We start from the raw sequence: 22,240 nt of genomic DNA, 5'->3' as shown, positions 1-22,240 counted from the left end.
CTTCTTCAGGCAGAAGGGGATGAGCTGCACCAAGGCTCAGTGTAAGACAAATAAGGATTATTTTAAACTCTGAATCATGCAAAGCCGCTCTGGGGCACTTCAGGAAGAAGCAGGGTTCAGTTCAGACGGGAAGCAGCCGTCCTCACAGAGCCGAGCTGCTGCTAAAACTACAACACTGAGCTTACAGCTGAAATAATTTATTAGCAACAATCCCAATTAATCATGTGACCTCTGAGCGCAGTGTACCTGTGGAGAGCTGCGACTGGGACCTCCTGCGGGAGCTGCTGGGAGTTCTGGAGGCGGAGGAGAGGGTGGAGCCGGCGCTGCTGGCCCGAGAGATGGGGAGAGGGACCGGGGTCACCGGGGGGGAGTCCAGCTAGAGAGAGGTCAAAGGTAACTTTTGTTAATTGTCTCATAAAACCAATTATTTCTACCCTACATCACACCGTTAACCCCGCCCTTATTCAACAGCTGATCGTGAATAAACCAAAGAAGAAGAAATACGTCTTTACCTCAATGCTGTCGTGGGTGGGCGAGGATGACGTGGACGAGTTCTCGTGTTTCCTGGAGGACGAGGAGCTCAGCTCGACGCTGCGAACCCTCTGAGCGAACTTTAGCGAGCAGACCGACTCGCTCATGTTGCTGGGCAACGGAGAGACCTGATGATGATAAACAGGAAGTCGTCACCTTCATCAAAGCCCTGTGGGGTTGTTCAGGTTGCTGCTTTTATTGGCCAGCTCCTGGACTCACCTGCACCATCATCAGGGTTTTGCTGTCTCCACTCAGCGAGTCCTGCAGCAGGTACGTGAGGCGCGAGTTTCTGAACGGGACGTGGGAGTGTTTGCTCCGCAGCGCGTTGATGACATCGCCAAGCGCCGACAGGGATTTGTTGATGCACTGAGCTTCTCTGAGCCGACTGCCCTCCGCCCCCGACTTACCGATCCGCTCCGAGCCCGCCAGGTCCACGAGGTTCAGCTTCCCTAAACCGGAGCACAGCAGAGTGAGTACCACATGGAAAGTCATTGAATCGAACCAGGATGTTTCTTCAGAGGGCAAACTGATGAAATCTGGACCCCTTATTGAAAGTTTTGGGGAATACAGCTATGTTGTAAAGATAATCTTTGAAATAAGACATTTTTGGGACAGGAAGAGTAAAGTTTATGTGGAAATGATTTTTTTATAAAAGACAAAATATTTGGTAAGTCAGGCTTTTCTTTTTAGAAAGAGGAGGCAGCTGATCTGATCCACACTCTGGTACCTTTTAAGGGCTGTTTATGGTTTGGTGTCCTGGTAATACTGTGCATTAACACAAGTCCTCACACAGACACCCTAACAAACGCGTGTGTGTGTGTGTGTGTGTGTGTGTGTGTGTGTGTGTGTGTGTGTGTGTGTGTACCTAGCGTGCGGTTGCCAGTGGCTGTGTTGAATCCAGACACCGTGATGATGAGCAGAGCGTGTGACCGCGAGCTGTGCTCGTTCAGGTTGGTGCAGGCTGTCGCTCTGTTGACGTGACCCAACTCAAACACCTGCAGACAGGTAAACAGAGTAACCATGAGCCGCTGGGAGCTAAACACATCATTCCTGTGCAAGATGAATTTTAGATCCACATATTTGCAAACAGTAAAAAAAAAAAATCCACAAAAGTTGATTGTTGTTTTTGTTTGTTTGTTTTTTTACATTTAAAACACAAGCCGTCATCCATCATCACAGGAAGACAAATGATCATCAGGCATGTTACACTAAAGGACAAGCAGGAAGTCCTCACCTTGTTGATGTCCTCAGGACTCTGCACCGTGATCTCGGTCAGTCTGGGGACGTAGAGTTGGCCGCTGCCGTCGGGATTCATCTTTATGTCGAGCTTGTCAGACGGATTCTCCCCGAGCAGGTCCCTGAAGGCAACAGAGGCGTTTGAGTGCCTGCAGGTTTCGACTCAGGGCTTGAGTGCAACAACGAAGGCTGATTAAAACAGAACTCAGGGGCCCTCAGGGGTCTGAAGAGATCCGTAATTTGCAGCATGAAACAAATCTTTAACCTTTCACCAACTGCAGCTCGTGAAGCCTTTCTCCCATTTCTGCGTTTTTCTGTTTCGTGTTGTTCAGTCTGATAATCTGAGTTTAATCTGACCTTCAGAGCTCTGAATGTTTCTGCCAAGAAAACCTTTCGCCAGATGTTGAGCTCTGACTCTTTGCACAGATGTTTTGTTACACAACAGCTGGACAGATGGAGTGGTCCAGCTTTACATAACTGCTCTGCAGCTGCTCCCATACGAGGAGGCGGGAGTAAAACCTGTGATAACAGACCTCCACACTTCAAACCCTGAAACACATCCTCATGTTTCCTCATCGCTGTAAACACAAACACTGTAGTTTACATGTAAATGAAGCCATCATCAGTCTACAGGGTCAGAGGCCCTCAGACGGGACAGCTCTCTCCTCACCGCAGCGTCTCGTTGTAGATTTCCACCATGCTGACGGTGATCTTATAGTCCCAGTCTGGAGCTTTTTCCGATACCTCGGAGAACAGCAGCCGCAGAGCACGCTGGTTAATGCCGGGGTTATCAGTGACACCCTGAAGGTCCACAGGCAGAGGAGGCGGAGTTTACAGGTGTATTCAGCGACATCTCGATTAAATTTTACTTACATTTGAATTTGTGTCTTGTTATTGGAGCAAAAACTGAGCTTTTCTGAGCGGATAAATGTCCTACCTCCATGGTGTAGGTTTTCCCGGAGCCGGTCTGCCCGTAGGCGAAGATGCAGACGTTATAGCCGTCAATACAGGAAGTGATCAGAGCCTGAACCTCCTGAAACACCTGATGAGCCAATCAGAGAGAACCAGCAGATGAGACGCACACCTTTATTCACAATGACCACAAAAATCATGACCGATGGGGTATCTGCTCACAAGACGAGCCTCTGACCTGGAGGTCGTTTCGGGCTTCATTATTTTGAAGTTCAACAATCTAAACGTTCCGAGGACGCTCACCTCTTCCTGCGTGGCGTGAGGGGGGAAGACTTTATCCAGCTCAAAGGTCATGACCTTGCCCTTGTTAGAGAGGTAGAGGATGGCGTCGTCGTCCGAGTCGAAGCTCAGCATGGTTTTGGCATCGGCGGAGTCCTGCTCCTCCTGACTGACCGGCCGGACACGACAGAACACACGGATGTTACCTTGGAGACCAAACACAGCAGCACGGTGAATTTAGAACATTTTGTTCTGACCAAACAGACGAGATCATTTCCTGCATCTGCACAGGTGAGATTATCGGTCTCTACCAGAGCAGCTTTGCATGAATCATGGCTCAAAATAATCCTTTATCCTCCGCGGAGTTCATTCTCCATCTGAAACAAGCCGATTTAGAGCTCCGCCCTCTTTATGCCAACTTTATTCTGATTGGCTGCCCCTCTGTACCTGTGTTTGATGTTTTGAGTAGCCTGATGCTTAAGTTTTTGGTATGAGCTCGTCAGTAAGACATGACAGGAAACAAGGAAAAGCAGGTTCTCACCTCCTTCAAAATAAAATGCAGCAATATGCTCCATGTTGCAGACTAATATGTGATTCTTTAAAGCTCTTTAATAGAAGATTTTTGTTTTACTAAAGTATTAAAATCTGTGATCAGGTGTGTGAGCGAGCAGGTGAGAGCGGGAGCTATGAAACGTTCGGACAGAAAACACGAAGCTTGTTTCAGACCTTTGAGTCGAACCAGCTCGTTGTGGCATTTCTTCCTCAGGTTCATCTCTCGCTTGTATTTACGCAGCAGCTCCTGGTTGGTGCTGCTCACCTCACTGATCACCTGGCAGATCTGAGACACACACACACACACACACACACACACACACACACACACACACACACACACACACACACTATTTATAAAATGACTGCAAAATCATTTGTATGAATTAACACTTATAGTTTTTTTTTTCCCATTTAAAGGGCGTCTTGACTCGACCCATCTCTGAGCGTAACCATGAGGGCGGGGCTCTGACTCACCTCCTGCTTGGCCTCCGTGATTGCTTTGTCCAGCATGAAGGGGAAGTCCTGTACCTGCCTCTTCAGACAGTTGTAGTCCGAGGTGAGAGTCCTGAGGGCCGGCTGCAGGCTCAGCAGGTTCATACGCACACCTGTAAACAACAACAACAACAAATGAAGCTAACGAGGAAGCATCAAGACCTGCAGTTCCTCCAACATCCAGCAGAGGCAGCAGTGAGTCGGTCCCTATAGACTCCCAAGTTAAAACTTTGCAGCAGAAATAAACGTGTTTACAGCCGGATACACAAACTGTTCGGTCTCTGCAGATGATTTCCTCCTTTATAATGCCTGGTAAGTCGCCTGCATTAAAATTTGCATTATTAGGGGTGTGGCCTGTGTAGCTTTCTGCTGACTTCACCTCAACTAACCAGAGTCCCTGAACTGGACCATGTTTGTGCTGTTGGAGCATTTTTAATGTCTTCAGGTGACCAATATGGCTGCAGTGAGGTTACTGTGCTAACAGACTCTCCAAGATGTCCGAGTGATTTTATTTGGATGTTACCAAGAACACAGGATACCTGCGTCTCTGTGATGGATACACACAACATGGGAATGGTCACAGAGTCCATATACACAGTCTGCGGTTCAGACCAACAGGAAACTGCGTCTGACCTGCGAGGTTCTCGTGGACGGCCTTCATCTCGCTCTCGGCTCGGATGAACGCCTCCTCGATGACACGGTTCTTCTCCTCCTCCAGGTTCTGCATCTCCGCCTCCAGCTGACCCTGAGCTCGCTCCATCTCTCCTTCATAGACCAGGATCTGGAGGGCGGATGCACACAGGTGGAGGCCAGTGTCAGAATACACACCCGAGCACATCATCGAGTTTCTGCCTTTGCGTTCATCTGTACGACGAGCCTCACGGAAAACTTTTAAATATCCCCGATTCAAGTTTGACTTGTTTCCATAACGTTAAACATTATGTGAAATGTTGATACTGCTGCAGATAATATCAACATAAATTACAAAAAGGCCAAATTACATTTAGTTATTTCAAAATATAAATACATTAATTACAGATCTACAGTTTCACTAATAAGAAATGAATGTTTTTGCTAGTGAAAAATAAACTGTAGGCATCTTTAATTAGGATTGGACTAAAATGACTTACAGATGTTACTTGGAAACTCAAATTTTAAATATAATTTCACATTTACAGCTAAAATTATTGGATTCACAAGAACTCAGAATTTAATTTTACATTTCAAACATGGAATTTCTTAGAGGATAACTTCCATTAGCAGACTGTTTTCATGTTTAATTAAAGTTATATTCAGAATAACATTACATCAGCTGTACCAGACACAGCTGATCACAAAGCTAACAAGACCACGGAAACATCTCAGACTTTAGTGACGCTTCAAATGCAGCGAGGAGAAAAAAACCTTCAGGATCACCAGCAAACATCAGCTAACATCGGTTAGCTAAGCAGCAGTTAGTAAATTTTTTTTTTTAACACACTGTCAAAGCGAACAGCTAACACAAAAGCTAGTGTCACAGGAGAACACACAGGTGTATCACACAGGTGGAACAGGAACATACGGGAAGGCTTCTTCACACTGATGACTAATGGTTCATCCAGCAGCTGCTCGCCAGGTTGGCTGATACCTGGAGCTGGGCTAACGCTTTCTTTATGCTAAACTAGAACAACCAAAATAAAAGCTTTGTATTTTAATGTGAACACAGCCTGCAATAACCAGGGAGCACTGGGACAGTTACTGGGATGGTTTAAAAATCACACACTGGGTGATCACACAGGGTCTGAGGCTCTGAAGCGTCCCAGTTAAACCAGTTCAAACCACAGATTTGAGAAACTCTCATAAGCTGCCACACACACACACACACACACACACACACACACACACACACACACACACACACACACACACACACACACACACACTGTCTTCATATTTAAATTTTTATCCAATTAAACAAGATCTTTATTTCTGCCATCACATCGTTGCACAGCCGTTTTGCCCTCATGTAATCATGTTTTAATAAAACTTGTGTATCGTGTCTTTGCATCGTAACAAACGATGGCGTCAGTGGCTGACGTGTCTGGTTTATCTGGCAGCTTCAGTGCCGGCGCTCTCGGTCAGGGGCGGTCGCTCGCTGTGACCTCTGTTCTCTGAACATTAATGATGTCACGGGGTAGGCGGGGAAAAGGACTGGGTGGCCAACCTTCGATAACCTGCGAACCACCTCGCTGTTGCGCCGGCCGCCGGCCTTGGACAGGAGGCCGCACAGACGGCCTCGATCTGCAAGGAGCTGCAACCGGATGCATGCGGAGAGGAAAAGGTGAAGCGTAGGGGTTAACCTGGAAACTGGCTGATCTGAGGTCTGCTCATAGGAGAACCTCATCACCTGCCTCACCACACCACAGGTGAAGAAAACGTCTGGTTCACATCAAAATGATTTATTCTGACCCAACATCATCTATGCGTAGTTAGAAAAGCACTGAACAAAAACGACTTCTGCTCGTAGCTCCTCTCCAGCTCGTCTCCTCTTTCACGTTCATAGAGCTGCCGGTGACATTAAAGAGGAAGACGAGGAAAAGGCAAAGCTGGCTTCTGCAGGTTGGGTCATGCAGCACTTCTGGAGCCTCTACGGTAACCGGACGAGCTGACGTGCGGCTGCAGGTGAACTTACCTGCGTCCTGAGCTGAGCGCAGGTCCTCTGCGACTCGTGCAGCTGCGTCTCGAGCTCTCGCAGCAGCTGCCTCTGCGCGGAAAGCTGCTCCTGCAGGGCGTTGTTCTTCACCTGCAACTCGGCCACAGCTTTCTGAGAGTCCGCCGACTCCACCTCCACCGTCTGCGTCACATACTGAGGAACACCAAACAATTAGAGCCGATTAGATTTAGTTTCCACCCAAGACGATGCTGCATTCTCATGGTAGAGTTACTCAGCTACTTCAGATCTAATGGAACTCCTGAAAAACTGAAGGCATGAATCTAATCTCCTTCAACCTGACCAGCATCCTCACTTTGACTCTGGGGGGCGTCGCTGCCTGTCTGGCGAGCTCCTCCTTGCACTCCTGCAGCCGGAGGGTGAGTTTCTGCTCAGCCTCCCCCTGCCTCCGCCTCGACTCCTCCAGCTGCCTGCGGCTGTCGTCCAGCTGCCGGGTGGAGTCGTCCAGCTGCCGTTGGAGGGCCTCCGTCCTGGAGCTTTTCTCCAGCAGCTCTCTCTCCAGCTCAGCTAGCCGCCGCTCCCTCTGCCGGGCCTGGGTCTCCCAGCGGGACACCTCCCTCTGCAGGGCCTCCGCATCCTGCAGCACACAGAGAGGAGTTTAAACTCGTCAGCACACCTGGAGCAGGCTGCTGAGCGAGCCCGCGCACATGCACGTTACCTGGCTGTGGGGGCAGTGGCTGCAGGTCTCTGCGGCAGCATCGAGCTTCTGAAGCTTTGAGCTCCTGCATGACTTCAGCTCCTGCTTCAGACGCTCATTCTCCACCACCAGCAGCTCCAGCTGCTTCTCCAGGTCTGTCGCCCCCTAAAGGACACAAAGACACACAAACACCTTAATGTCTGTCAGAGTGTACCAACATTTAACACAGCTGCACATTAGGGTCCTCACAAAGGCCAGCCCAGCCTCCTGGCAAAATTTGAAATGGTGTAAAAATGTGAAAAATAAAGTTGTGTGTTTGTGGCCACTGTTTTTGGGCAAAATGAAACTGGTGCTGTGTAGTAGGACGTTTGTTTGATGTTTGCATGTCTGCAGCACTGCAGAGTCCTCAGGAGGGACGCATTAACCTGGCAATCAATAAAAGTGATTTGAAACAAGTGAAAAACATTTTTCCTGTACGTGAAACCCGACCTTCTTCTAAAGCTGACCACTTATTGAGTTGTTTTATTAGGAAAGTGTTTCTCTCATTAAGCTCCACTTCCATTTACTGAGACGTATGAAGTAAACATTCTCCTGAATGTTGGAGAGTTTTAAAATAAATAAATAAATAAATAAATCAGGAGGGGAAATTTCCCATTAATCGATAACATCATGACCACATGACCGAGTGCTGTCTCACTTTTCCTGGCTGGACAATGAGGACATTTGTTCTGCAAAGCAGGAACATTTTTTCCAAAGTCAGGATGTTGTTGCATAAAGTCAAACACTTTTGTTGCAAAACTGGGACATTTTACTGAAAATGAGTCGTTTTTGTCAAACAGGAGCAACAGGGAAACTGCATCCAGCCCTCGTTTTGGAACAGCCTTCAGACGAGCTTCAGGTTTTGAGTCAGGTTAGTTTAAGATGTGGGTCCTACGACTATAGCATGCAAGTGTCCCCACACAGAACAAAGACGCATGCGTTTTTGAGGAACATGGTCCAACATGGTCCAGCAGGGTCTCACCAGTTCAGAGCGAAGTCTCTCCACCTCCTGGGTCTGATCCAACAGCTTCTCCTCCAGCTCCTCCACCTGCAGATGCCAAAGAACATCATTAAAAAGGTAAAAAACAAACTTTTAACCCTGTTTTTATATCTTGCACGTCTCAGTTAAACATGTCCATTTCAAAACGCGCCGGCTCAGCTGCAGATCGCATTCGGATCAGCTTTCTGCTGAATGTCACCACACTGATTCGATAGTTGGGATCTTTGCGTTTGCACCGTGACGTGTCGCTGAGCATGAAGCTGCAGATCGGACCGGCAGCTTCATTTTGTTGATGTAACAAATCTGTCAACGTTTCTGACTCGCTTTACGTTTGACGCCAACGTGCAGATGTCAGCCCGACAGCAAAGAAAACACAAAGAAATATTCAGTTACACACCTTCGAGTGTTCAGAGTCTGAACACACAGAAACACACAGCTTTGGATTTACTGTCCTGAGAATAATCTCATCGCTGATCAGAATAAACTATTAGAACTTAAAGATCCTTCGCCTGAATATTCATGTTCATGTGTTCAGTATTGCAGCAGATTCACTAACAGCTGTCTGTAACACCACCAAATCCTGCAAACAGGAGCTTCTAAACAAATATCAGAGCTGCAGACCGTCGTGTTACTCACGACTACAAGCTAGCTGATATCGTATGTTTGTGTCCCCCTAAAGCATTGTGGGAAGTGTCAGGCCTGCCTTGTTTGATCGGCGGGTTTCCTGCAGACGTACCTGTGTGCGCAGCCGAGTAACGAGCTGCTCTTCCTCTGGACAGCTGAGACGATCCGCAGGGTCACTGGGCTGCACCACCCTCACACCTACAAACACACAGACGCGTTTACGTCACTGCAGAGGACTGCAGGGCCTGCCATCTTGGAATAAAATGAAAGATCAGTCGCATCGAATGGAATCGTCTTTCTACAAACACTGACCGTTGGGCGTCTCTGACGTCTGCTCCTCCTGTAGCGTCTTAACGCCTCCACCCGTCTTCTCTTTGACACTTTGCTGCAGCTGCTGGACCAGCAGGTGGCGGGCTACTTCTTCAGAGTGAAGTCGAGCCTGAAACTCGCAAACTTTGTCCTGTAGGGTCTGAAAACACACGAGAAGCACAAATCAATCAGCGGCAACAATTATCCAGGCTGTGCAACTGATTCTAGAAGCTCACAACAACGTCTACACGGTCACTACGACCTCTGCCTGTCAGAGACAAAAAGGGAAACGCTACAGAAAAATACAAAAGAAGAAGAATCTACAGCGAGCAACAAGGACAGTGAAGGTTTTTACGTTGGCAGGAGTCCACCAGCACGACCAGGTGACCCTCTGCAGATGAAGACGGCATGAAAAACAAAAACGGAGGGAATGATGGACGGACAATAAACGAGGGAAACCAGAAATCTGACAGGTGGAAGACAAAGAATAAAAGTGAACATCTTTTATAGTCTGGGCCTCCAGCCCTCATTCGTCAGTCTGTTGCAAACGTTTGCGTGTCGCCAACGTCACCTGACGGAGCAACAACACTCAGAGAGCGTCAGCAGTCGTGTCACAGATGTGACGAGCAGGACGGCAGGAAGCGTCCCCGAGGCGTAAACAGACAGAGGCTCGGTCAGCTGAACATTGTCACTTTCTGCTGATGTCAGCTGCGAGTCAGCGCCGTCGCTGCAGACATGCCGCCGTGCAGCATGAAGTGAGCGCGCTCAGTCGAGCCTCAGTTCATGCTTTTACGGTCGTTTTAAGTCTCCTGATTAGTCGATTGTCTGTGCTGGTCGTTTACCTGGATAATCAGCTGCTGGCTGGTTGCGCTCGTTTCACTGAGCTCGGCGGTCAGAGAGGGGCGCTGCGAGAAGGCGGTGCTTGGCAGAGAAAGGAAGGAGCCGTCGTCTTCACCATCACTCATCAGGAAGTCCACTGAGCTCGCTGCGGAGACACGGGAGACACAGCTTAGTTATACGACGTCACGTGTTACTCAGCATCATTTCCATTTAGTAATGTTTTTAAAGTTAAAATTAAAAGTGCATCTTCCAAAAGAAGAAGACACGGATCCTCCGACTGAACGTGGAAAAATCTAACAATGGCTCGATTGTTAAAGTTCACGTGTTAAAACCTCATTGTGAAATTAAACTATGGGCCCACCTTGATAAGCTCAGAAGAAAGCACCTTCTGAGTGGGTGTAAGGTAATCTATAAGCAGATTGTAAGTGATCAGTGATTATTGAGGTCACAGCGAGAAACAAGCTGAGCTCCTCTCTCTCAGCTCCCGTTCTCCTCCTGAGTAAACCTGCAGCTCCATGGAAACCAGTCCAACCAGATAACTACTGATAACAGCCACTGACACATTAACCTGCTCACAGAGGGGTGTGTGTGTGTACACGTCGCCACAAGTTTCTTTAAGTGTGTGAGGCCTCAAATCTTATCAACCTGAGAACAATCCGCTCTCTGTGCGCACACACACACACACACACACACACACACACACACACACGTTTTCATATCTTAGTGAGGACATCTAATGGGGAGAATGCTTTCCTAACCCTCAAAAACAAATGCCTAACACTAACGCTAACCCTCAGCCGTAACCTAACCATAACCTAGTGTAACCCTGAAAGTAAAACCACATTTTGAGCCTCAAAAATGCCTTAAAACTTGTGAGGACAGGACTGTTGGTCCCCACAAATATGTTTAAACAGGTACACAAACATACACACAAACCCGTTTTTCCATCTTTGTGAGAACCCTTAGTCACACCTTGACTTGGCCGCTCCTCAGGGATGAGAATTTCACACATCTAGACGGTTGAGTTAAACAACTAAGTTATGTGCCGCTTATTTAATGAAAGACACAGAAGATTTCTGCTTATTCTGCAACACCTCGTACAATACGCCCGTGGTGTGTTAACCAAACGTCGTTTGTGAGGAAGTAAAACCGAGCTCACTGCAAAGCAAAGCTATGTTCAAACCGCCTCCATCTGACAATATAATGGCACTCATCACTCACATGACTCCAGCTGGCAGACATGAAAACAAGTGTGCTGTGAAACATTATGCACTCCACACTGTATATAAATGCCACTTGTTTTGCACATATTCAACTCTGTATATTTTATATATTTTATTATTATTATTATTATTATTTTTTTTTTTTTACTATTTAATTTGTAAAAATGTGTATACACACACACACACACACACACACACACACACACACACACACACACACACACACACACGAAAATATTTAGTATACACATCCAGAAATGCATACACTATTATATATTGTACATATATTTATTAGTTTCAGGTTGGCCATTCTTGTATTTTGCTCGTTTGTGTTGTTGTGTTTGCACATCTCTGTTGCTTGTGGGGCTCGCACACAAGAATTTCACTCGCATGTGCTGTGCCAGTGTGCCTGCACATGTGATGTGACAATAAAAGTGATTTGATTTGATTTGAAACTGTGTATTCCTTTATTGCAATATTGGGCACTGATGGTCAGTGTGACGCCCAATATTACAATAGAAAACAACAGAAACTAAAGTCTCGAGCTATTCGTCTCTTTTCCCTGATTTTGTTTGAATTGTTTTTCTTATTTGTGCTTTTGCTCCAGGTGAACAAAGGGCCCATAAAACCGTTTAATTCTTATCTTCTGTAAGTCAGCTGTTCGCCGACCTTCAGACATTGTTTTTGTGTTTTCTTGTCCAAGTTTAACATTCAGAGCTGCATCGTGGACTCAAACTGAGCAGAAAACCTGCTTTAAACCAAATAATGACGGATTAGAAAACAGGATTACACAGAAGTACTGCACGTTTGCTTTTCCTGCATCACAGTAAATGTTTACACATGGAAGAAAAAAAAAATGCTGAAACCTCAGCTCACAGGTCCAACACGCTGCTGACGTGTTAGAAAATTACATGTCTGACAGTCCGCATTCCTCCGGCCTCCAGTTACACTTTCATATTTCATCACTTGGTTGCGATTTTGAGTATGACCCAGTTTGACAGGGAAATACTGCAGCGTCACTGCCTTCACCTCAATATCCCTCAGCCTCTATAAAGCGTTTCAGCAAAGAAGATCCCACTGACCAGTTTTGTTCTGGCTAAATAATCAAAAGAGTTTTAATGGAGACCTTGAAGAGGACATTGCACAGTAACCAAATCCACGTCAGTATCCACCCTGAATTTCACAGACGGCGGCTCGTCACCACTTTGTTTAAAGCCTTTGTTGTTTGGCAACAGACAACCTGCATTTCCACCACAGGAGGAACCCACAGTCCAAATGAAACTCCGGGGAGAGAGTTTCATCACCAGGAGATTCCTTTCCTTGGGACTTTCAGAGAGAGAAAAAACTGCAGGTTTATCTTTCAATAGATGACAAAAGGTGAAGTTACTGACTCATTAAAGTAAAAATGCCTCCCTCCCCAAAAAAGTATGATGTGCTTTACATGATACCTCCCCTGTCTTCATAGCCAGCCTTAAAAAAACAACAACAGAAATCCATCCATCCATTTTTACGCTTTCAGGGGTGGAGATGCCCAGACCTGCCTCCCCTCAGCCACCACCACCTCCTCCAGCTTTCCAGCAGGGACACTGAAGCGTTCCCAGACCAGCCAAGATATAGATCTGCCCTGAGGTCTCCTGCCAGTTAAACACCTCATCTAGGAGGCACTCGTGAAGCATCCCATTCAGAACAACCAACTGAACTGCAGGAGTAACATCTCTAAGGGAGAACCCAGACACCAAAGTAATTTATGAAGATTCTCAAAGTTTTAAAAGTGAAAGCACTGCACAAACCATGAAACAGAAAACTCTAAGAAGTGGCTTCTAAAGTCTCAATGAGCTCAGATGTGCACGTCTTAAATATGTGACGTATGCTGTGTGCAGAATATTTCTTCATTTGAGATTCCCCGAACAAAGGACTGAAAATCGCCCCGATATCAGAGCAAATGATCAACTCATTACACTCAAGTCAGCAAATCACAAAGAGGAGGCGACAGACGAATGAAGCGCCTGGATGTGTCGACTCAGCAGGGATACAAATCAAAATGGTGCATAACAATTCAGAAGAGTGCAGGAAATGTACACACACACACACACTTTTATTTTAAGCAGTTCAATAATGACTCAAAAGTCATTCACCAAACTTTCTTGCAGCAGTGCCAAGGACGTGATGAAACTTGCGAGCAGGTAGAATGAAAAGTTTTAAGCTGATATTAATTTTAATCCAGAGGACATTTAAGTTTTTATGCAGCAGGAATGTGAAGCAGCTTACCTCAGCTTTTTCCACCTGCTCACCCGGTTTCACTCACAATAAACTGAAACTTGAAGTTTCAGACACAAGTTTTACCAACATTATGAAAATAACTGCAGGTTTGCCCTTTCCTGTAATCGCCTAAACCCTCGTTCAAACAAACCTGGAGCCCTGAGCCTCTTTAAACACACGGCTGTGGCTGAGGGGGCAGAATGAAAGTCTGACGAGTGAACAGGAGAAACAATAGCTGCAGTGTTTGTTAACCTGATCCAGCTCTCCGGGGACTCGCGCTGAGAAACGAGCAGCTGAGAAAAACACAGCGAGCAGCAGTCAATAAAGCAAACGTGACGGTTTCAGCTCACCTGTCCCCCCCACTGACAGTCCCAGGATCCCTCTGACCGCCGAGCTTCAATCATACACACAGGTATGACTCACCTCTCCTCCACACACACAGAAAATATGCAGCCACGCTGCTGTTTCTTTCCCGAGGTAGGCGGCTGACTCACCATCCAATGAGAGGTCTTTCTTCCAGAGATCCTGCAGGCAGGGGGCGTGGCCGAGGTCCCAGGTCTTTCGTGTGCCGAACATGACCGCCGGGTTGACCAGAGCGCTGGACCGCTGGACCGGCTGGAAGCACAGAGGGACAAACAGAAAGGTTAAAAACAAGAAGATGTGAAGATAAAAAGAGCAGCTTCTGCTGCTGAAGTTTATTCTTGATGGATGGATTACACTACAGCGCCCTCTGGTGGCTGGTTGAGATAAGCCCCACCCCCTTTTGTTTGACCCAACAGGTTATGAGCCAAACACTTTCACATAACGTTTCTCACACATCGTTTCCACATGTTAAGCGCTTTAGTTGCCACTTCACCATCAGAGCCTCTCCATCAAACGCTCCATCGTTCCTGCTTTAGTAGATACGAACGTTTATGTGAAACAACTTTGCAAATATTATTTAATATTACACACGTTAAAACCAGACGTCTTGATGCAGGAGCAACCATGCAGGCAAGGAATATCTCAAAACTGTGAAACTGAATCTGAAGAAGTCGCTTGGATGAGTGACGAAACGTTTCTGAAACGCTACGTCCAGATGAACAGAATCAACTTTTTGGGATTAAAACCAGACGTTTCAAGAAACGGCAGCAGGTAGGCGGACTTTAATCGTCTGTTTATGTGTGAGAGCCAAACAGACGGCAGTTGCCGGTTGGCTGTAGTACCTGGTTGTAACAACAGGTGGAGACTCTCATTGTGTCACCAATCACCACCCACCTGAGTCTTCACCAGCGTGGCGTGACTCGTGGCGTATTTGGGTTCACAAGTGGCACCAACCACTGAAAAGTTGTGGAAAACTCCAAAGTAACCAAACTAACCCAATACTGAAGGTCTGACTAAACCTGCCGCCATCGCACAGCCACCTCCATTTATGCTTGCTGTTACAGCTGCAGTATTCTCCTGAACAGTAGGTGTCGCCACTCAGACAAAATCTATATCAGTGCTGATATAGGATGAGGATTCATCAGAAACAGGAAGTACAGAAATTGCAGGGAGTTTTCCACAAAGTCTCATCTTTTCAAACTGTTGAAACACTGATCTGTGAATCTCCGAACTTCTTTAATGATCACTGAATTGCAGTAAAATCCGACAGCCGTGCACTCGTGTCGTCGATCCAGCTGCAGCGACAAGAATCGAGAATCTGCACGACGAGCAGAAAAGGTGGCTAACAACAGCAGCTGTGACGTCAGTTTACTTCATCTTTGCCGGATAGCAGCCGATCCGGACGTCAGTACAGGATGAACACCAGAAAAGACTAATGAGCACGTGTAGTGGGTCATGACCACTAAAGCAGAAACACACCTGGCAACTTCCACAGAGCCGAGCAGGAAACGTCTTTGAGTGAATCCTTCCTGGAAATATCAGCGATGCCGACACACGACGAACACACACCTGGCTGACTCGTTTAGGTAACATCCTGAGGCTTAAGCTAAGTTGCTTACATTAGCATTCTCAGTTCAGACCTCGACATCACAGCCCGTCGGTGTCCCGTCCCGTCTCACCTGCAGCACTCCACCAATCAGCCGACAGCCTCCCTCTCTAACAGCCTCCGGTCCACAGCGAGCTCTTCTCTCTGAAGGCTGGATGTAGCGCTGTCGGTCCAGCCAGCTCTTGTTGATCAGCATTCCCACCCAGCCCAGCATGCTGCCACTCCGCACAGCTGGTCCCAGTCACCCATTCACTCTGCACCAGCGACCGGCCGCAGTCTCAGGTGGGACATGTGAGACAGGTGGTCAGAGCTTCCTGCTGCACGGCGGTCAGTTAACCCACCTACAGCCTCACCGCCACATCACCTGCAGGATTACCAGCAGCTGATCCCAGAACAGCTGATCGGGAGTCTCTCTGGTCAGGATGAGCCAAGCGTGAGCGTAATCTGTTAATCCTGAGAGCAGATGGCCTCGTTAACCCTCGAGTGACCGCGACTCACACGTCGTTAGCACCAATCACACCTCAGCTCGTTTACGTTAAACTTCCAGGAGAAATTTTACACCACAGGTTTGCCTCCACCTCACAAACCGGTTCTGTGATTATTACCTGATTGAGAATCCTGCAGTTAAACATAAAGTTCTACATGAACGTTATAGCCGAGCTTTTTCATTCTTTTTCACCACAAATGCATCGAAAGGAAAAGTTTAAAGAAAACAAACTAATGTGGATCCAGCTGGATTCAGTATCGAGTGGACGACATTGTCTGCTTACAAGGAATGAAGAGATGACGAACATTATCAGGAGAAACTTCATCCACTCAATGGACTCAAGTCCACTTAAACTACAAACTACCTGCCGTCTCCAGCACAGACTCTACAGGACCCCTTGCTGTAGTCCACAGGTCCTCTGACCCTGCTCAGTAATCCGTTCATAGCCCAAGGTCACTGTGATGGATTAATTCTACCATGGGGAAGGTTAGATGCACCTGGTATCACTAACAGATCTTTATTACAATTATGTACAATATTAAAAAATAATATTTTGGCAGCGGCTAGCACACCTTCTTGGAAAGCAAAAGGCCGCTGGATCGATTCCAGCCAGACACAAATCCCATCTCTGGAAGGTCATCAGAGTAAAACTGCTAAAAATATATTTAAGTTACAGATACGTGGGCTCGCAGTGCAGATTATCCGCTTTAATTTGAGGGCATTACACAAAAGAAAGCTGGGCAGGATCCCAAAAACCTGCACAGGTGGGCTTCATTGCTTTTGTTATTTCTTCATCATTTGAGCAGGTAAACCGTATGAAGGGGATTTGGACTGTGGCATTTAGATTTGGTAATGGTTCTCTGAACCCACAACATGCAACCAAAGGAGACGTGAACGTTAGCAGGACCACAGCTGATCGTCACAGAGAGGCTCAGCAGCACGAAGAGGCCTGAAAGTCCAGAGAAAACAGAGGCTGATGATCACAGGATCCTTTCGAAGGTAAATCGAGCCAAGTGAAGACAGAGGAGAGAGAGGCGATCACGAACCAGAAATCAACGCCAAGAATAGAAAAGACACAAAACAAAAAGAACATGGAAACCATCTGGGCAGGAGCATATGTTCGGACACATGAAGTTAAACTGCAGGACAAAGGCCAGCAGGAGACGCTCGGAGCGGAAACGCGGTCGATAAACGAGCACTTAGGCCGAGAGCGTTTTACTCATCCCGGCGTGCGGCTGACCAATCCAGAGCCGGCCACAGCTCCGTTTCCTGACAGCAGCCAGGCCGACGCTTTCCCGCTCACAGAGAGCAGCAGAGCACGTACAGACAGATGTTCCAGCTGCCTGGTGTGTGGAGCTGATATTTCAAACCTACAAGTTAGGAAGGAATTACACGGCTGGAGCTGCTGACTCATGCAATGTATGGTGAAAGTGCAGATTAGCGCGTGTGCGCGCGCACACACGCACACACACACACACACACACACACACACACACACACACACACACACACACACACAGTATATCAAAGCTTTATTAATGCTGACAGCTGCTGACACATTTTTCCCTGCACACAGCAGAGCTCACGTTCACCTCTCACACTGCCAGTTATCACAATGAGCACACACACACGCACACGCACGCACACGCGCACACACACACACACACACACACACACACACACACACACACACACTTTTAACCTTACTTTAACCACAATGTGCTAATATAACCTTAGGCTAATGCCACTTTATGGTTATGTTAACCAAGGCACCTTCTTAAAATGTGAACGTTCCCTCATCGGCTGATACCTCACGTTCACTTTTGGCTCTAAAAAAACAAATTCACAGTGAACCGAATTAGACGGGAAATAAAAATCCTTAATCTAAGATTCAGACGTGATTTTAAAAAAGTTTGTAATTAAACTGGACAAAAGCAGAAAGAAAATCTTCACGTTTCTCAGCTTTTACACTGATCCTGTCATAACGGAGACAAAAAATGATAAACCTGTAATTTAACCCTCAGATTTCACCGTGCAGATACAGTTTCTGTCAACTGTAACCTCTGAATTACTTTCTATCCTCTTATGCTGCAAACGTTTACATCCTTAGAAAGAAATAAGCATGAAGGAGAAGGATGGCATCCTCGGCTTCTCTTCAGTGTCACAGTAACAAAGTGAGCATCCTGCTCAGTTTACCTCCTGGAGAGACTTTAAGAGCCGCCTCCTCCAAACTGGGTCAAATCTTTACGTTTCTCTCCCTGTACTCAGACTCAGATCTCATTATCATTCATCATCATCATCGCTACCCCACAAACACACATTCTACACAGGAAGTACATCTTTCATTTTTTCAAACCTGAAGCTGAAGCAGCTAAAAGGGAACCCGACATTTAACAACACCATGTTAACCTGTGTTCACTGTGGTTAGCTGTGTGGGGAATTTTACGCTGCTGATGGGGACGTCTGGTCAGCTTGTTCTCCGTTGGCTGCACACACTCATCTTTAGAGCCAGTCTGCCCCACAGAGCAAAACTGCAGGGTCAAAGTTCAGACTATAACCTCTCAAATAATCTTACCATTTCCTACAACTGAAAACAACAACAACATCTTTGATGCCCTGAAATTATTTTTCATGTCTCACAAAGAGGATGGCATGATAAAGACATCTGTATCCAACCTGCTTTGTTTTGGCATCTAAACGCAGCCCTTTGAGTCCCTGTTCATCTGCATCTGTGAGCTCTCAGAAAAGAGCAGAACAAACAAAATAAGAGCGTTTATCTGTTCCAGGCAGCAAGCTGAACAACAGCAGGAAACATCTGGATGTTCTCTGCAAGCAGAGGCAGACTCCCTGCACAACCTTAGCTGCTGTTTCAGCTCACAGGTGTCTAAACGGGATTAAATAAAGCTTCAGACAACAGGCAGATAAATGAGTGACATCATCATCAGGACGCTCGCACCTGCTCCGTCCCACAGACGCTTCACGTTTTTGACCCACTTATTTTTACAAACTGCTGAAGTCATTATGAAGAGGCTAAAAATACCTGGCAGTGGCTCCGCCTACACATGCTGCAAGGACACAATGCGTGAAAGCAGACGTGCGCTTCAATTAGGACAATCTACGGGTCCCTTGGTAAACTCTCCATGGACAGGAAGAGGTTTGTGGCGAGATAAAACGGCGTGAAAGCGAGGAGGAGGAGAGGAACCAGATGAATGAGGATGAAGCTTTGTGCCACCGACGGCTCGTATTCAGGTCATGAAACACGAGCGTCTGCTCTGCATCAGGTTACAGCCAGACCTCCATGTCTGCTCAACATGTCCGCCTCCTCCTGCAGCGCCTCCATCCCTCCCCACCTCCCTCTCTGCACCATCCGCCCGGCTCTTACCTCCCTGCGGCCTCTCCGTCCACATCATCATCGCCGCATCGCCCAGACTGCTGCAGCTTCGCGCCGACACACAGCAGCAGGATCAGAGTCAAAGACACCCACCAACCCCCCTAACCACACACACACACACACACACACACACACACACACACACACACACACACACAGCTTCCTCCCTCCGTTTCCTTAGCAACAGCACAGCAGCATCACACCTCCTGTAGCCCCTCCTCCTCCTCGCTCCATCCCAGCAGCGGATGAATATTTGAGCCTCCACTGAAGCGAGAGCGGCTGCTCCTCCCCCACCTCAAATATTCAGCACTGTGTGTACTCGTATTACTCAGATTGTGGGGACGTGAAGTTTACAGTTAAGATGCGAGGACTCCACAATGCACAAGGTTGGCTTTACGTGAGGGGAAGGTGAGGGTTTCAGCTCAAGGACCCAATCAAAATTAAGAAAGGAAAAAAAAAAAAAAAATCATGCTTTTAAGTTTCTTTTATTAAATGTATTTGATGACGTTTGTCTAACTGATATCAAATTAGGTTGTTTTTTTGTTTTTGTTTAAGTCATTCGCATCTTAAACTGTAAAATCTTTACTTTTTTTATTCCACTAACACATTACACATCCTGTTTGTGCCTTTCATAAAGTATAATCTTTGGGGAACTTTGCAGAATATGTTATACAAACTTCTGGGAAAACGAAGCTTGTCCTGTCCTGCAGGACGGGAGCTCACAGATTATACCATCAGAGGATGCTGATGAATATTTGGTTACATAACTGATGTGACCAACGCGCTCGACCCTGAATGCCGTCTCTCTATAAGGAGGCAGAGGATTTCAGACATTTATATCATGCGATCAAATGTCCTGTGACAAACAAACAAACATCAGATTTAACTGGAAGCATGAAGCCTCTGATGGGTCCCAGCGGCTACTGTTGATGCAGGTTTTCATCATGTTCAGAGTGTTAGAGAGTTACAGGGAAAACATTTAAAAAGTGACCATATCTGAACAACACTGTGCCCGCCTGTCCCTGCATTCAGACTATACAAATATGCCTCCTGGGGTTAATTATTACTTACAGTAAAGCAGGGGGACTAAAATAAACGCACACAGTTCGCATGTTCACAGGCAGTTCAAGTCACATATTTGCTCCATGTTCTCTAGCGCCTCCCGAGGGTGGGACAAAGAAGCTGAAGTGAGACCTGAGATCATCCTTACAGTCCGTCCTCCAGCTCAGACTCCACATCTGTTCATCCCGAGCTCATCATTCACCTCCGTCTACACAAGTGCAATCAGTTTACACGACCAGCAGGTGGCGCCGTTTCTGACAGCCGACACATAAATGTGAACTCACAGGTTGATCACCTGTGAAATATTTCACACCAGCTGACCTGAGTGTAAAACAAGTGCACTTATAGTTTTTATAGCAGCAAACTTCACAGAAACCGCACAACACCACAAATCTGACAATGAGACCCAAACATGCGTCACATCGGTCCATCACAAAATAAACTCCGCAGTAAAAGTTTGCCCTGCTATCATTTAATGGCTTTTTCCACAATCAAGTGTTATCTGCGTTTGTATCAGAGCTCCACCAAGTCTGAGTCACTGACCGCGTAAACCCTGCTGAGCTGACCTCTCGTATCAGACAGGTGATTTTTAAGCCAATCACAGTCCCGTCTGTGAATGTGTGTCAGCGCCTTCAGTTTGTGTACGTGTGCAACGAGTCGCTCATTACGAAAACTGAAGTCCTCACCAAACAGTCGGCCGGGAGTCTAACTCGTACTTTAGCAGTGTTAGTGTAAGTGTTGTATAATCCCTCTGTGGGGTTTGAGCCATGTCTGTTTTACTGTTTGCAGGATTAATCAGGAAATGCAAAGATGAGCGAGACCTGACGCTTCAAAGAAAGGACTCGTTCCATTTTGGTGCCTGCAGGGCCTCCGAGCCGGTGTTGTGTCAAACAGTGATTTCCAATGTTTGTGTGTTTTTTATGTGTAATATCTTAACATGTGTTTGTAAATAGACTTCAGTGAACAGGTTCACAAAGGGGTTGAATATAACATTTAAAAATGACCCGTTTCTCTTTATAACTGTGTTACTTACATTGTAACTAATCCAGTCCTTCTTGTCCACTTAAAATATGTTTACATAACTGTTGGTATATTTGTTGCACTGTCAGCTGTCCTCTTGGGCAGATTACTCTTAAAAAAACAAATTTTTAATAACAACAAGATATTTTTTAACTGGATAAATAAAGCATATATATAAGTGACTGCCAAAAACTGATCCAGCTTCTACTTTGTTACAGGAATGTTGTTTGTGGCTCAAAATGACTTGATATCATTCATGAGGGATACATTTGACATATGTTTCACATATTATAGTCCAACCAGTTATTTATAGCAGTTTAAATACAAGCAGTCAGTTTTTGGTAGACGACCTTTTTTTGGCACAACACCGGCACTCACAAATGAAGTCGCGTTAGATTCAAGCATCCTGTGCATCATGTTCTCCTCAGTGGATTTCAAATGTTTAACCTCTAACTGGTTAGCAGTGGCTGACTTTTCAAAATAAGAGCAGCTTGTTCACTAATAAAATACAAATTAAAAAAAAAATAATAATAATAATAAATCACCAAAGCAGATTTCACAAACACCGAAACGTCGAGGACAAAAAACACACCGAGCTCTCATAACTGCTGCTGTGATCATCACGGTTACAGTTTTAACAACATTTACTTCTTTGATTTAAAAAT

At 46.3% G+C, this 22,240-nt stretch overlaps 1 protein-coding gene across 11 annotated transcripts in view; it reads right to left on the bottom strand.

Annotated features, from left to right (window-relative positions):
• Positions 1 to 22,240, bottom strand: part of kifc3 (kinesin family member C3) — a 38,914-nt gene that overhangs the window by 3,609 nt on the left and 13,065 nt on the right. For 4 of the 11 annotated variants that reach the window (XM_085279990.1, XM_085279242.1, XM_085279461.1 and 1 more), the window contains exons 2-22: positions 14,141 to 14,261; positions 10,167 to 10,309; positions 9,680 to 9,715; positions 9,328 to 9,484; positions 9,128 to 9,213; positions 8,374 to 8,439; positions 7,374 to 7,517; positions 7,011 to 7,292; positions 6,677 to 6,850; positions 6,209 to 6,295; positions 4,639 to 4,786; positions 3,988 to 4,118; positions 3,685 to 3,796; positions 2,983 to 3,164; positions 2,705 to 2,809; positions 2,438 to 2,568; positions 1,766 to 1,889; positions 1,397 to 1,526; positions 751 to 980; positions 513 to 659; positions 247 to 376 (exon numbers count right to left, since the gene is read on the bottom strand). In XM_085279990.1, coding sequence (XP_085136116.1) covers positions 247 to 376; positions 513 to 659; positions 751 to 980; positions 1,397 to 1,526; positions 1,766 to 1,889; positions 2,438 to 2,568; positions 2,705 to 2,809; positions 2,983 to 3,164; positions 3,685 to 3,796; positions 3,988 to 4,118; positions 4,639 to 4,786; positions 6,209 to 6,295; positions 6,677 to 6,850; positions 7,011 to 7,292; positions 7,374 to 7,517; positions 8,374 to 8,439; positions 9,128 to 9,213; positions 9,328 to 9,484; positions 9,680 to 9,715; positions 10,167 to 10,309; positions 14,141 to 14,222 — 2,827 coding nt within the window. In that variant the 5' untranslated portion in view covers positions 14,223 to 14,261. Of the gene's footprint in view, positions 1 to 246; positions 377 to 512; positions 660 to 750; positions 981 to 1,396; positions 1,527 to 1,765; positions 1,890 to 2,437; positions 2,569 to 2,704; positions 2,810 to 2,982; positions 3,165 to 3,684; positions 3,797 to 3,987; positions 4,119 to 4,638; positions 4,787 to 6,208; positions 6,296 to 6,676; positions 6,851 to 7,010; positions 7,293 to 7,373; positions 7,518 to 8,373; positions 8,440 to 9,127; positions 9,214 to 9,327; positions 9,485 to 9,679; positions 9,716 to 10,166; positions 10,310 to 14,140; positions 14,262 to 15,488; positions 15,641 to 15,688; positions 15,973 to 16,385; positions 16,408 to 19,484; positions 19,621 to 22,240 lie in introns of those variants that run through there. The other 7 variants (XM_085279408.1, XM_085279734.1, XM_085279907.1 and 4 more) reach the window with 6 other exon arrangements.

This window comes from Mchenga conophoros, linkage group LG1 (assembly GCF_057382185.1).
Source record: "Mchenga conophoros isolate Kocher_MC1m ecotype Shallow Benthic linkage group LG1, M_conophoros_male_GT1.1, whole genome shotgun sequence".
NCBI classification, from domain to species: Eukaryota; Metazoa; Chordata; class Actinopteri; order Cichliformes; family Cichlidae; genus Mchenga; species Mchenga conophoros.
The sequence above is the reverse complement of the archived record's forward strand: the minus strand, read 5'-3'. Positions and strand labels throughout refer to the sequence as shown.